General features: G+C 44.3%; 1 protein-coding gene across 2 annotated transcripts in view; it reads right to left on the bottom strand.

Annotated features, from left to right (window-relative positions):
• Positions 1–11,655, bottom strand: part of UTP20 (UTP20, small subunit processome component) — a 60,834-nt gene extending 49,179 nt beyond the window's left edge. For both annotated transcript variants that reach the window (XM_021412365.1, XM_021412442.1), the window contains exons 1-12: positions 11,516–11,655; positions 11,229–11,309; positions 10,362–10,428; positions 10,047–10,179; positions 8,468–8,656; positions 6,924–7,005; positions 6,149–6,286; positions 5,552–5,707; positions 4,445–4,591; positions 3,776–3,910; positions 2,240–2,317; positions 1,360–1,541 (exon numbers count right to left, since the gene is read on the bottom strand). In XM_021412365.1, the coding sequence (XP_021268040.1) occupies positions 1,360–1,541; positions 2,240–2,317; positions 3,776–3,910; positions 4,445–4,591; positions 5,552–5,707; positions 6,149–6,286; positions 6,924–7,005; positions 8,468–8,656; positions 10,047–10,179; positions 10,362–10,428; positions 11,229–11,309; positions 11,516–11,560 (1,433 nt within the window). In that variant the 5' untranslated portion in view covers positions 11,561–11,655. The remainder of the gene's footprint in view (positions 1–1,359; positions 1,542–2,239; positions 2,318–3,775; positions 3,911–4,444; positions 4,592–5,551; positions 5,708–6,148; positions 6,287–6,923; positions 7,006–8,467; positions 8,657–10,046; positions 10,180–10,361; positions 10,429–11,228; positions 11,310–11,515) is intronic.

Below are 14,718 nucleotides of genomic sequence, written 5' to 3'. Positions count from 1 at the left end.
TTTCCCATGCAATAAATTCAGGTCTTTATTTTAAATTTTAAAAGCCTTTCTAGAAGGAAGGAGACTAGTTCTCAGCTGGACATCCTCACAACTAAGGTGAGAAGCTAAGGTGAGAGTCGTCTCTGGGATTCAGTTATTCTTATTGATTAACAACCCAGATACTAGCAAAGACTGACGGAAGACAGAAAATAACCTGCTAGCTAACAGTTCGGTGACTTATAAGGAATCACAGGTTGAGCCCAGATTCAAAGCCGTATCTTCAGACACAAAGAGCTGACACCGTACTGGAACATATAAACAGGAGTCCTTTACACCTCACAGAAAGCAACCTTCCCATTCCACTCAGCACTTGCAAAACCACAGCTGGAAAGCTCCATGAGCTCCACCCTTCAAGAAAGCAAGCACCTAACAAAACATATCATAAATAATGATTAGAGGTTTAATAAATAAAATTTATGAGATAAACCTCAAGGAATTAGGATTGCTGGTCCACAGAAATGATTTCTGATGTTTCTGATGATCAAAGTCTGTTATTTGTAAAAGCTGGATGCAAAGAGGATGAAATAATCTGTTCTGTGTGTTTCATGCAGATAAGCAACAATGGATTTAATCTGCAGCAAAGGAAGTTTAGTTCAGACGCTGACACTACAGGAGCAACATCCTCTCAGCGATGTACTCCGTATCACTGAAAATCCAGAAAAATCTACAGAAAAAATGTAAGAGAAAATTTGAATTTTTTGCTCTTTTTTTTTTTTTTTAATTTTTGACTCACAGCCTTCTGTTCCCTAAACCTTGATACCTCCACTCAGTAAAAACAGAAGGAAACCCACTGAATGAACTGCTTTTCGGAGAGATAAAATCTTACATAAAAGTCAGTATCAGTCACCACTCTCAGCAGGCAAGTTTTAAGCTAGAGTGATCATTAACAGTCATCATCATAAGACTAGAAATGGTCATTCAGTGCTTGACTGCAGTCACTCAAAACTTTCCAAAGTGGTTCCAGTGGGAAAGCAAATACCTTGCTGTAGCCATCTTAGTTCTGCAACCACAAGCAGTCAAGCTGTGCCAGCATACTGCTCTATCTGGATTAAATATATGCACAATGGTACCCAGCTGTGCTCTATGGTAAGCCTACAGCACTGCTTCCAGCAAGCTCCTGGAGAAGACGTATGCATAAATGAAAGAAAGATGAGGCACAGACAGAAGGTTAGTCTTGATGTGTGATATCCTTTCCAGAGTATTATCTCTTCTTAAATCATCTCAGAAAGGAAAATGGGATCCCACTTTATTGCCTTGCAGACCTTCAGGCCTGCAGCCATGCAGACACACGCAGTGTTTGCTAAACCTGAGAAGTCTCACCTGATGGATGATGATTCGGTGAAAACAAGAGGATACTTTTCAAATGCCATTGAACCAACGGTAGGAGGCTCTGCTTTCACCAGAATGAGTTTAGCCAGAATTGCTGCTGCCTGATCCTTTCTAAGTGCATCTGTGCCAGAGAAGCAATGCTCAATGTACTTCAGAAAGCATGGAAGAAAGTGCTGAAGGGGAAAAAGAATAATCAAAGTTTAGTAACGTCTTTGTAACTGGCATCAAAACCACAAGGGCACATGACACCAGCTACAGGGGAAGCCAAGCACGAATGAGCTACCAAAGCACCAGACTTCTCATCAGTTCTGGTGCTCCAAGTCATCAGCACATAGACCTCCTGTTACCTGAGACAGGACAGCAGTTTGATGTAAAAACTCAGTCAGCTCCCAAGAAAATCAGTCGTCAGTATCTTCCAGATGCTCAACTCTGCTTTCAGATCCCACTCCCTTTAATTTATCTCACTCCTCCCAGACCACCAGTTACAGACTTGATCTATCAGATATCCCTTATTCTTCATTTCCACTTACCCTCTCCTCATCCTGTCTCAAACAATCCCACATCTTTACTTCTGAACAGGTAAGATTCTCTTTGTGAACACAGATAGCCTCTTCAACCCCGAGCACCAAATTCTAACACAATGGCATAAGTAAAACCTCTTCCTTTCTTACCAGATCACACTAAAAGTTTATTTAAACATCATGTCAATACAGATAAGTGATTCATCATACAAGGCAAATAAATACACTATGAATTTTCTAGTTGTAGAAGGTCTTTCCTGTTCAGGTGTCCTCATCACAATAGCATCTTACACTCCTTTTGGCAACAACAACAAAAAAAAGAAACAAAATGCACAAGAGCTTCCACTTACCCTCTCAAATTGCTTCATTGTGAACATCGCTTCAGAGAATTCCAGAAGAACGCACAATTCAAATCCACTTCCAAATACCTGCAAGACGTAAATGAAAAGTTGACAGGAACACATTAAGAAGAGACATCCTATACTTAAGTTTCTGTTATCCATAGGGCATTTTTTCTGGTTTGTAAATCAACCACACTTTAAGCTCTGAGACACCCAGCCTGGCTTTCTGTTCACAGCTAGCAGAGTTTTTAAGGCAGCCACACACAGCAACACGGTTTCCAGTGGCAGCTCGGGTATACAAGCAGTAGAACCCTTGTAATAAACCCTGTCAAGTCCAAGCTGGTTCTGTGCAAAGACAGCTCAGCTATCTCTTTAAAACAACGTGGAAAATGTAGGCTGAAAGTTCTCTGACTGCAGCATAGACACACTATAACCATTAGAAAGAAGCTCAGGCCCAAAAGGTCTTTCAACTCAGCATTCTTGCTGTGTACACCCTAGTATATGACTCCACCATAGTTGGCTGCAGAAAAAGTTTTCCACTTCATGGGGAGGGGAGCCAATCCATATGCTTCTGAAGGAAACAAGATGGAAACAGGCCCTGTTTGCACATGGAATCAGTGCTTTTCAATGCTGAGATGTGCAACACAGAAATATGCATCCAGAACTCCTTTCCCAGACCCTTCAGATTATAAGGACAGCTTTAAGCCTCCTTCAGATTAACAGAAGCCCACACAAATTTAATCAAATGTTTCAAGGATCACCTCTCCTGAACAGAACTGGACTCACGCCATACACAGGCAGAACTTTCAGCAACAGCCAACGCTGAAGTCCACATGATCTTCTCTAAACAATTGCAACAGCCTTACTTTCCAACTGCAAATCACATGACATCTTTATTTTCCATACATATTTTTGCTTACACAGTACAACCATGGCCTACATCTGTAAATTGCAAAATTATCACATACCGCAACAGGAAAACTGAAGCATAGCACCCCATAGCAGCATCTCTGACCAATCTGCTACACTGTACTCTATATGAATGTATGCAACTGATCCTGTCAATGTTTCAGGAGCAACAGTTATACTAAAATTTGCCTACCCCTGTACTTTCTGAATCAAACTTGCCTGAACCTTGCTCACAAGCCTAACCCATGCTGTTTGTCAACTTAGTGAAAAACATACTTTTTCAATCAAGTCCAACTCACTGATTTGCCTCATTATCTAGGATAGAACATGCTCCTTCTCTGTTCTCTCTCTTTACTACAGGCTGCTAATGTTTGAAGCAAGATCTGTTTTTCATTGCAAGTATGTCTGCCACAGTAGCATTGTTATAACACGCTGACAGTCTGTGAAAGACTCTCAAGGAGCCCCAAGACCATAGCAGGCATTATTGTAGGCACTGGGCAGTTTCTCCCTTTTCAGTGCAAAAAAACTAAAGGGAACCTTGTAGTCTGTTGCCCAGCCTGAAATGGAGTATCCTGAAATCAGGCTGCTGTAGGGAACCTGGACTCTGGTATTTCTCTGGTAATAAGCCTTTGTTACCTTTTCAATAGCTTCCTTAGTCAAAGAGTCAGGCAAGAGAACATTCTCGGCCAGCAGTAATGCAGAAATAGTGTTCAGCAGGATCTTGCAGCAAGATGACAAGAGATCTGGTGTCTGTAACATTTTTATTAAAACCTGAAATGAAAGAGAGAGAACTGGTATTCATGTAATAAGACAGGGATTGTCTGGTCTGAATGACCTAGACAGTCCCTGGAGCAGGAGGATATAGTGTTGTAAGCTTCAGCCCACAAAAATGAATCCTAACAGCCCTGTCAAAGTTTGAAGGCATGAAATCTGCAGCTGAATCCACAGGGTCAAATACACATGTGAATCTGGTGAAACTGCTCTACCACAGGCATGAGGCCAGGGAGTGCCTAGCTTTCTTTCACAGTAGCAAGAATTACAGTACAGCATGGTTTCTAGCAGCAGCATCTCAATTTTCCCCCTGCTTATTTAAAGGAAGACTACATCAGCATTACATAACAGAGGAAAATTCTCATGGAGCTGGAGAGGTAGCAATACTCCCCGTAAATCTCTTTGTTCACGTAACACAAATCCTAAGCCTGTTGCTGCAGCAGGAATGTTTCAGAGTGCTTCAGCTGACCATCTCTCTTCCAGGTTCAATCAATACTTCTCCGGCAGGCAAGGCAACGTGATGGACTGCCTTACCTGACAGACTTCTTCTGGATGTGAGATTTTGGATCCATTTGCATATTCCACTAGGATCAGATATGCTTGCAGAACCCTTTCCATCTGCTCTGAAGCCATACAGCAGTTGGCCTTAGTTATTTTGCTCTGCAAGTTTAAGAGTGACTCCTGTTTAAATAAAAAAGAAAAAGAAAATGCTTCAGAAAACAAAACAAAACAAAAAAAAACAGATCAGACCCTGTTTAATTTATTTTTCCATTTCAAACTATGAGTAGTTATGGGTCCAAGTACCACACAAATAGGATTATTTATCAGTGCCAGAAGGACTGCCCTAAATTAGGTTTGCATATGTACCATTTCCTCCAATTTCCCATTTCACCCTTCTGAGAAGCAAAGCTGACAGCGTATGCTGTCATCTGCAAAAGGTTTCAATCCCTCTTAGCAAATTCCAGCCCCTAGGAATAAAACATCTACATGGAGATCAGGCAAGTAAAAGCCACTCGCTACACCCTTTGCTTATCATTCTACATCATCCTGACCCAGCACAGCCTATGGCACTCAGCTCTACTCCCTCAGACCTCAGAGTGTAACCACCATGATGCAACACAGCAATGCACAAACAGAAGACACACACTCTGACTTTCAGCACTTGGCTCTGAGGCTTAAACTTGGCTCTCCAAGTAGACCCCAAGTCTTTGATGTAAAAAGAACTGGAGGGAAAGAAGCTTCCACTTCACCATTACAAAGCTGCTTTGGAACTACCAGTAGATCTGATTCAGCAGAATGTAAGGAAAGCCCAGCAAGGGGCCTGCAATACCCATCTCTGCCAAGGCAGATCCTACAAACACTCCTTGCCCAGATGTGGGACTGAGCTCTAAGTCTCATTCACAGTGGTTTCCTTCCCGCTTACATGGCAGCACAGCCACCTGGGTCACTAAGGATTTGCAAAAAAGGGTGGCATTTTTTCCATACATACGACACTCAAGTTAATGTTTCCAAAGGAGAGAAAACCCAGTTCTGGTCTAACAGGGCACAAACAGTTTTCTTGGTAAGTATGCACAGCTTTTCTTCAGCCTCCTACAAACAGAGGAGGAAAAAAAAAAAAAAAAAAAAAGGAAAGAAGCATACCTCCAGGCACTTGAACACAACGTCAAAATGCTCCCTATGTACATGCACTGCAGCTGATCTGATCATCTGCTCAAAGGCTTCTCCAATGGCTATCCATGGTAGTTCAATTTCCTCTTCAGTAACAGGCCCCAGCTTTACCAGAATTAATTTTAGAGCCTGTACAGGGAAAGAGCATATCATGTCCTCAGAAAATACATCTAATAAATAAATAAAAAAAACCCTAAATCCTAAAATCAGTTAGTGCAAGATACTATTATATTCCAATGATCTCAACTATCACTAGAATGATTAGCTAAAAAAATAATTAGGTTATCACTTAAAATCTGAGTTGTTTCTAGATTCACCTAGAGGGTGTAAAACATGCATAGTGTTATCAAGCAGCATTGCTTCAATATACAGCGATATCATACAGCAATGCTTAAAAAACAATCCATCTCAAAAAAAGATTTTTAGAACTTGGCTTTCAGGTCTTGTTAAATTACAAACAGCACGTTTATCACTAAGGATCCAGAGAAAGGACACGACAGCACTCATTGGTTTCACCGAGTGCTCCATCGCAGCACCACTAAACCAACTTTCTTCTCCTCTTGTCTTTACCGTCTCTGTGCAAGAGTGGAACATGTTTCGAACACCCTTGCACATCTCAAAAAGTAGCCGTCCCACACCTTCCACCTTCTTGGGGTGCTCCCCCAGGTCACGGAACATTAAGTTGAAGAGGGCATTTTTATCAGAAACCTACAAAACACAAAGAGGAAAAAAAGAGTCATCTTCTATTGAGCTACGAGACGGACAGAGGCAATTCAATGGCTCCACAGCACCACACTGCACTTTTAAGTCCTGCCTTTCTACACCTGTTCAACCTCATCATTTTTGCAACTACCAAGGACGTGGTGAGGCCACTGCAGCTGAAATATGTCCTTTTGGTTATTCTTACTATTTTAGAGTTAAGCACATGCATAAACGCACCGCTAAATTGGTCCCAACTGAAATACAAAGGTCAGTGCTCCAGAGTGGAAGGAGACACGCATCAGTAGAAAGCAGAATCCAGTCATCCAAAACTAAAATGACATCTGAGAATACTGCAAGGATTTCTGCCCATAGATTTTTAAACCCTCAGTGCCTAAGGATCTGAAGTTCAGCAACTTCTGAAAACAACTAAATGAATGTTTACAAACATTCGGTTTAACTGCTCTTAAAACCGAGTGTTATGGCCTCTATTTGCCATAGTGTGTTTAAAACACCCACTCAAAATCACAACTCAGGACACGCAGAATGCCAGTTCAGGCCTTGTTAACCCTCATTCATAGAAAACTCATTATACATTGAAGCCATGAAAAAGGAGAGTGTGTCAAGGTACAAACACCTCACTTACCTTTCTCATTAAAAAGACAAAACTTTCAGCAGCAAAGTTTCTGATGTGAAGTTTGTGATGAGCCAGCAGGGTACTGTAAAGGCTAAAAAGAAACACGGTAATAAACTGTCTTAAAGGCTGTGCAAGAACTGCCACCAACTGGTTTTAAAAATTATGTTTTCAGTTTACATTGCCACGTTTTACAAGCACCAGGAATCCATCCTCCTAGGGACAGCAGATACCCTCCTTAAAGCCATTCTGTCCCACTCTCCCTGTATGAAGATCAAATAACAACACCAGGCAACTTAAACTGCAGCTTGGATACCTGTAACAATTCTGGATCTACACAGATCTAACCGCAGCATCAAGACTTTCAATAGACACACTCGGCAGCACTCAGTGAAACCAAAATTTACTTGATATGCCACATTTGTATTTCAAATGAGCCAAAAAGCTCTCCTGTGCATGTAGATTTTCCAAAAACACAACTGAGAGGAATGACAAGTGTTTGCAATTCTTTGGTAAATACCAGTGACAGTTGGAAGTGGCTCAGCACATGTTAAGTGTAGAGAGTGATGCCTCAGATTCACAGAGAAGCAGATGTTTTTGCAATATGCCTGACAGCTTTTGCTGGGTTGGGGAGGAAATCTGTAACCCATCTTTTGCTCCATCTGTTCTGAATTGAAACTAGTAGGAAGCAGTGTGGACCCTCTGGCTAGGACATAAAGAAGAGAGCTGCCACCACTACAGCCTAAGAGTGAGCAAGCAGTCATCATGGGTCAGAACACAGTCCATCCAGCACAGCATTCAGTCTTTAGAAGCAGACAGAAGCAGGTGTCTGGGAAAAATTTAAAGAGGGCAAGCACGTACAAAAACAGCCTTCAACCACCTGCACTTCAGAGACTTCTCAAGCCAGAATTGGTTTCTGTGCATTTGGAAATTCCCTCAACCTTGGCCAATTTCCCTCTCAGCTTATGCTCAACTTCTACATGCCGAGAATCTTGTGGCAAGAAGTTTCACAGCATACAGCACAGCCTGTCTGCTCTCTCACTAAACAGACAGCAAGAACATAAAGGGCAAAATGCTGCAACAGGACAAATCAAAGACTCAAAAGAATTCATTTAACATTGTATGTCTAAGTGCCTGCAATTGGAAAAGACAGAAACAACACAAATAAGACCAAGGTATTTAACAGGTACTCAAGAGACCTGTGTTGAATTTACACTTGTCTAAGCTGCCAGTGCCTCTCTGAGCATTGTTTAACCAGCCAAGGTAGCTGCTTCCTCTCCTATCACCACCTGCATCCAACACACCAGGAGAAAAGAAGGAAGAATGCTGAACACAGCAGATCAATGCACACTCCTCCTCCTATACAGTGCCCCATGTAAGTCAGGAGGATCTCAAAGGAGCTGCATATGACAACAAGGCTCACAGTCTGTCCCAGAAAGCAGAGAAAGCAGGCTAACAAGTATACTAAAGCATTAAACCATATATCTGTATGGCACTTGCATTCCTGTAACATTTAATAAATGCCAATCAACACAGACATTAACAACAACTTTTACCTATATATGTTGCTTATGTCCTTCACCATCAATCTCCACAAGTACTTGTAGAGATAGGAAAGAGAGGTAAAAGCCCATTCCAGCAGCTCTGTGTCCTGGGTATCCAGCAACTTGGTGATGGCCACAAAGAAGTCATGGAAGTGAGGATAGAAATCAGCCTGGAGATCTCGAGCCAGTTGCACCACTAGACTGTGTTTCAAAAAAATATATCAGTGTTAGTATATATATATTTTTAAATCAATAAAAAGCTAGCCAAGCACTGCTTGCAGATGAGCACAATTTCTCTGGACAAACAACATTACTCTCGCTTCTTACCTGCGAGCAGCTGTGGATGGCAACATTTTTAAAATAATTTAAGCAGGTAACATTAAACAAGAACAAAAATGGATCAACCAAACATAAATGATCAACATAAACCAAAGCACATTAATTTGCTGTCAGACACTCTGTAAACACTCCTTGGTTTTTTTTTTGTTGTTTTTTTTTTTTAAGACCTAGGATCGTAAAGCACTATCAGGGAAATATGACCACTTTGAGTACCTCGTATTTCTTTCCTCATGTACAAAAAATAAAAAGAATACTCAGAACAGACTTGGGAATATTTGTAATACTGGCAGGCTTCTAACTACATTCAGCTGGAGAACGGTCACTAGCAGCACTCCTCAGGGATCAATATTGCTGTTCATCCTATTTAATGTCTTTATTAACAATCTGGATGGGGGATTGAGTGCACCCTAAATTTGCAGATGACACCAAATTGGGAGGAAGTGAGGTTAGGAACACCCTACAGACGGATCTGGATAGGTTGGGTCAATGGGCTGAATCCAGTTGTATAAAGTTCGACAAGACCAAGCGCTAGGTCCTGCACTTCAGTCACAACAACCCTAGTCAGTGCTACAGGTTTGGGGGAGAGGCTTGGGGACAGCTGCTCGGCAGAAAAGGGACTGGGGGTGTCAGCTGACTGAACATGAGCTAAGGGCATCACAGCTTGTATCAGAAATAGTGCAGCCAGCAGGAGCAGGGAGGTGATCGTCCCTCTGTACTACGCACTGGTGAGGCTGCACCTCAAGTGCTGTGCTCAGTTCTGGGCCCCTTCACTACAAGAAAGATATTGAGGCCCTGGAGCGTGTCCAGAGAAGGGCAGAGGAGCTGAGGGGTCTGGAGCACAAGTCTGATGGGGTGCGGCTGAGGAAGCTGAGATCATTTAGACTGGAGTAGGCTCGGGGAGACCTTATCGCTCTCTTCAGTGCCCTGAAAGGAGCTGACAGTGAGGTGGGGTTAATCTCTTCTCCCAGGTAACAGCGATACGATAAGAGATAACGGCTTTAAGTCACACCAGGGGAGGTTCAGGTTGGATATTAAGGAAGACTTATTCACCAAAACAGTGGTCAAGTGCTTGGAAAGGCTGCCCAGGGAGGCGGTGGAGTCACTGCCCCTGGAGGTGTTCAAGAAATATGTGAATGTGACACTGAGGTATATGGTTAGTGGGCATGGTGGTGATAGCTTGATGGTTGGACTAGAAGATCTTAGAGGTCTTTCTCAACTTGAATGATTCTATGATTGATCACCATATACTTACTCCAACAATGGTTGATAAGCAAGACTGCCTTTGACTTGCAAATGTGTCTTCAAGCTCTGCACAATAATATTCTGGTAATAGACCAGCTGGTTGAAGGACTGGCATTTGTTGGCCACTTCTTTGTAGAATTGCACTGTTCAAAACATGAAAGAGAAATCATGAAGACTATAGTTCAGTGAACAAGCAGGATGTCAAAAATAATGGCTCTCCAATGCCCAATCTACAGAAACTTTCTCAGTCTGCTCTGAATGCAGAAGAAATGTATTCTAACAGTCTAGAACAGGCAGAAAATATCAACAAATAAAAATGAAGTACCAAAATGCTGAGTGAGGTTCAGTTCCCTCCATTTCTGTAGTCCTTCAAAAAAGTAGGTTTCAACCTCCTGTCAAAATAAAGACAAAATAACAGTTCACCAGTTCTTACGGATGTAGCCCATAGAGATGACAGGTTCCAGTGAAAAGAACTGCCAAGCAATTCAAACATTTTAAGAATATTTTAAGGAATCTCGATGAGTTCCTTCCAGAGGGCGTTACGGGATTTGTCTGAAAATAAGACTTTCGTTTCTACATTTAAAAAACCTTTTAAAATATCTTCTGGTGACTAGACTTGTTTACATAATTGCTTTTTAGACTTCTGTTGACTAGACTTGATAACCTATGATGCTGAACCATAGCTACCCAGTACAAAAAAATGCTTCGGGATTTATTTTGGCATCCTCACAGCTATTCAGTGGGAAGCTTAGAAAAACAACCCAATAGACAATAAGTTGAAAGCACTGTATTCACAGTGATGATCTGGAGGACACACAGATGATCTTTTTTATGATCTATAAAGAGTTAGAAGGCACCTTTAAAGGCCATCTAGTCCAACTCCTCCGTGAGCACTGCAACTACTCAGCATCCTTAAGTCTCCGCAGGACAGGACCTAGGATTGCTGATGGTCACCCATAGGCCTACTCACTATGTCGAAGTGACCAGGGGGACACTGTCAATCTGAGAAGCACTTCCAAAAAAAGAAGGGAACAAAACAGTAAATGAGACTTTAGAAAGAAGCCCGTGGAAGAGGTTTTTGGTTTTTTTTTTTTCAAATTCTTCCCAAAAGAAAATTTTAAGTGTATCTTTCAGGGAGTGTGTCTACTTGTGTGGTGATGTGTGGAAAAATGACTGCTGTCGCTCTTCTCACCTCAGCACTGCTCCCAGTTCTGTCAATCCGATGAATAATATCGATATTAACATTACTTAAGCGCTCCGAGAAGGTAAGAAACTGTAAAACAAAAGGGCACACATGTTTGTGCTGTTTGCCCGGCGAGACACCTCCCCTGCAGGATCGGGAGCCCTTCGGGAGCCGTCCCACAGCCCTGCTGAGCCCTCCGCCCCTCCCCGGCAGCACCGCAGCTAAATGAAGACTAAAGACGAAAACCCAGCGACCCACCCCCGGCTGCCACCCGGCCCAGTGAGGCGGGCGCTCACCCGGTGCGTGTTTCCCGACTTGTGGGTCGAGGATTTGCCCTTCATGGCGGCGGCCCGAACCCCGCAGCGCGGATCACACGTGCGCCGCTAAACGCCGGGCGCCGCCATGCCGGCCGGGGCTGCCGGGAGGAGGAGGCGGGGCTGCCGGCGGAAGGGGCGGCTGCCGGGCTGGGGTTGGGGCTGGGGGCTGGGGCTGGGGCTGGGCTGGCGGTGCGGGGGAATGAGTGCGCTGACCTGGTCTCCATGGGGAGGTGTCACCGGCTTGCCGTGAGCAGCCCTCCCAGAGTATCAGAATCGTTTGAGTTGTGAGGATCCTTTAAAGACCATCTGTTCCAACTCCCCTGCAGTGAGCAGGGACATCTAGGTCAGGGTGCTCAGAGCCCCCACCCCCCCCCCCCCCCCGACCTTGGGGGTCCCCCGGGCCCGGGCCCCCCCCCCCCCCCCCAGCCTGACCTTGGGTGTCTCCAGGCACAGGGCACCCACTGCCTCTTTAGGCAGCCTGTCCCAGTGCCTCAATGCCCTCTGAGTAAAAGATTTCCTCCTAATAGCTAATCTAAATCTCCTCTCTTTTAGTTTTAAGTCATACCCCCTTGTCCTCTCACTATCTGCCCACGTAAAAAGTTATTCTCCTTCCTGTTTTTAACCTTCCCTGAAGGTCTCACAGAGCCTTCTCCGAGCAAAACAAGCCCAGCTCCCTTTGCCTTTCATCATAAGAGAGGTGCTCAAACCCTCTGGTCATTTTTGCGGCTCTCCTTTGGACCCACTCCAACAGCTCTGTATCTTTCCTGTACTGGAGGCCCCAGGCCTGGATGCAGTGCTCCAGATGGGGCCTTACAAGGGCAGAGCAGGGGGGACAGTCCCCTCCCTGTCCCTGCTGGCCACCGCAGGGTGCAGCCTGCTGGTCTTCTGGACTGCAAGAGCACACCACTGGCTTATGTCAAGCTTTTCATCCACATCTTGCCCAACTCAGGCTGTGGGCCTTCTCTGAGTGCTTACTTAATTTAGAACAATCCTGAGAAAAAAAAAGCAACATCTAGGCACAGTTTTGTGGTAGTGCGAGGTACACTGAGCGTTAGGAGCCCCTGTGTTTTGTACCTGTAATTCTTCAGACCAAGATTAGCCATGGGTTTGGACAGTGCTTAAAGTTACCTAAAATATCTGACACCTTCTTAATGGTGCACAAGAGCAAATAACTACAGACTGACTGTTACTGCTGTGGTCACAGAAATGCCAGAGCCTGTGGAAGCTTCTGACTGTGGCAGCAGTTACAGAAGTAGAGAGAGTGGAAGCTGGAAGAAGCTTCAGTTTGGGCAGATGCCATGGAAGAGCCATGTAGCGCAGAACCATGCACCCATTTTGGAAGCCAGTTGAGAGGGCCCCAGGGTTTGCCAGTCCTTCCAGCTCAAGGCCTCCCTCACAAACCTGGCATGGAGGTTACTCAGCAAACTACCAGGCTAGATGTGAACATAGCTGAAGTGCACTCCTAGGAGTACGTGGGGACCCACTGCTTTGACTAGACCTGACAGGTTATGTGCTGCCAGGTGTAACCAGCAAAGCTGCCCACAGGCAGGCAATAAGCCATTAGCATGATAGCCATCTGGATGGGCAGGGAATGTGCTCACTCCGTCACCTGCAGCTACAGAATTTGGAGGTTGCTCTTCTTCGGGAATGAAAAAGAACTTCTGGTATTTACATGAAGTGGGAAGAAAACATCTAATTTAGACACTAGAGTTTGAGAAGTTTGGCTTTAATGCTTTCAAGCCCGAATACCACCATAGCTCCACAGTAATGTGCAGCTATGAGCATGCTGGCAGGTTTAGATCCACAGAAGAGCTTAGGCATCAGTATGCCACTACTGAAGTTCACACATACCTCTTCAGCTGTGGTTAGTAAATTCCCCTAATGTGTCTCCTGCATACTGCAAACTTGTGAAAAACAGTCTACAACATCTTCTCACCTGGGAGGTGGTGGAGTCCCTGGAGGTGTTCCAGAGCCGTGTGGATGTGGCACTGAGGGACATGGTTAGAGGGGATGGTGGGGGTGGGCTGATGGTTGGACTGCTGTGATCATCTTAGTGGTCTTTTCCAACCTTAATGATTCTATTAGTCTATGATCTTGTGGAGTTGTGGAAATTCCTTGGATGCACGTGTTCCAAAATAATCCAAGGGAAAGGACCAGCTCTAACATTTGTGGAAAACAGCAGGGCAAAGAGCTCAGGTGTGTTCTGCCTGTTGCAGAAAAGGTGTCATCAGTAATAACAGAAGATGTTAGGGGAAATTTTCCACTTAATGTTTGTAAAGTGGCAGCTTTTCAGAAGAGTGAGACTGGCTAGCCCTGCAGCTGCTGATGTACACGAGAGCTTCTTCCTGCAAGCACCACTGACAGACTGCTCTTCAGCCAGTGCTGTGAATATAGTGCTTGATGATACATCTGAATGAGCTGCAGGGAAGTAACACAGGTACTGGAATAAGCGTGGCCACAGCAATAGGTCTGGCGCTTCAGCTGGGAGGGTCCAGTGATGCAGAAGGTCCCTTGTCTACTTCTGCATGAATAACATCTAAATTAGCAATGTCCTGATGACAAGAACTCCACTCAACTGCAATGCCTCGGGTCTTATTCCTTTGCCTCTCCAGGAAGAGATGTGGCTCTCCCACCTGTGAGCAGGCCCCAGCTCCAACACCCTGTGATTATCTGGCAGACCCAGATGTCAGCAAGTCTTCTTCAGAAATCCATGCTAATGGCAAGCAGGTGGCCTTCTGAAGAATTATGGTTTATTGGCACTAATGCCTGGAGAGGCACGTAGAGAAAACTCCTAAAACAGCACGTATATGTCTATCAGAGCAGTCACCTCTGTAGATCTGACTTCTTCAAACACTTGCTGTGGGCTACGTTCAGCAGTCCCTGACAGTAATGCACCAGAACTCCCGGAGCCTTGCTTGTGATCCCAAAAGTCCTTCTCTTTGTCGCAACTCACCCCACAGAACAACTCAGATGTGCAGGATGGGTGTGTGCAGCTGGAACCCCTCTGCCTCACAAGAGCTCTCCAAAATCCTCAAAGAGGGAAGGCTGGCACAGGTCTGAGGCAGGTTATACAGGTGCACGATGTCTTCGGAGTACTCTTTTAACTGGTTTTCTTTAATTTGTCTGGAAAGCATGGAGAGCCCTTTGAAACACAAGGACATGTTTTCTTTGACAGGTTCCTC

The sequence above is a fragment of the Numida meleagris genome, chromosome 1 (assembly GCF_002078875.1).
Source record: "Numida meleagris isolate 19003 breed g44 Domestic line chromosome 1, NumMel1.0, whole genome shotgun sequence".
In the NCBI taxonomy this organism is placed as follows: Eukaryota; Metazoa; Chordata; class Aves; order Galliformes; family Numididae; genus Numida; species Numida meleagris.
This window is presented reverse-complemented; position numbering and strand designations above follow the sequence as displayed.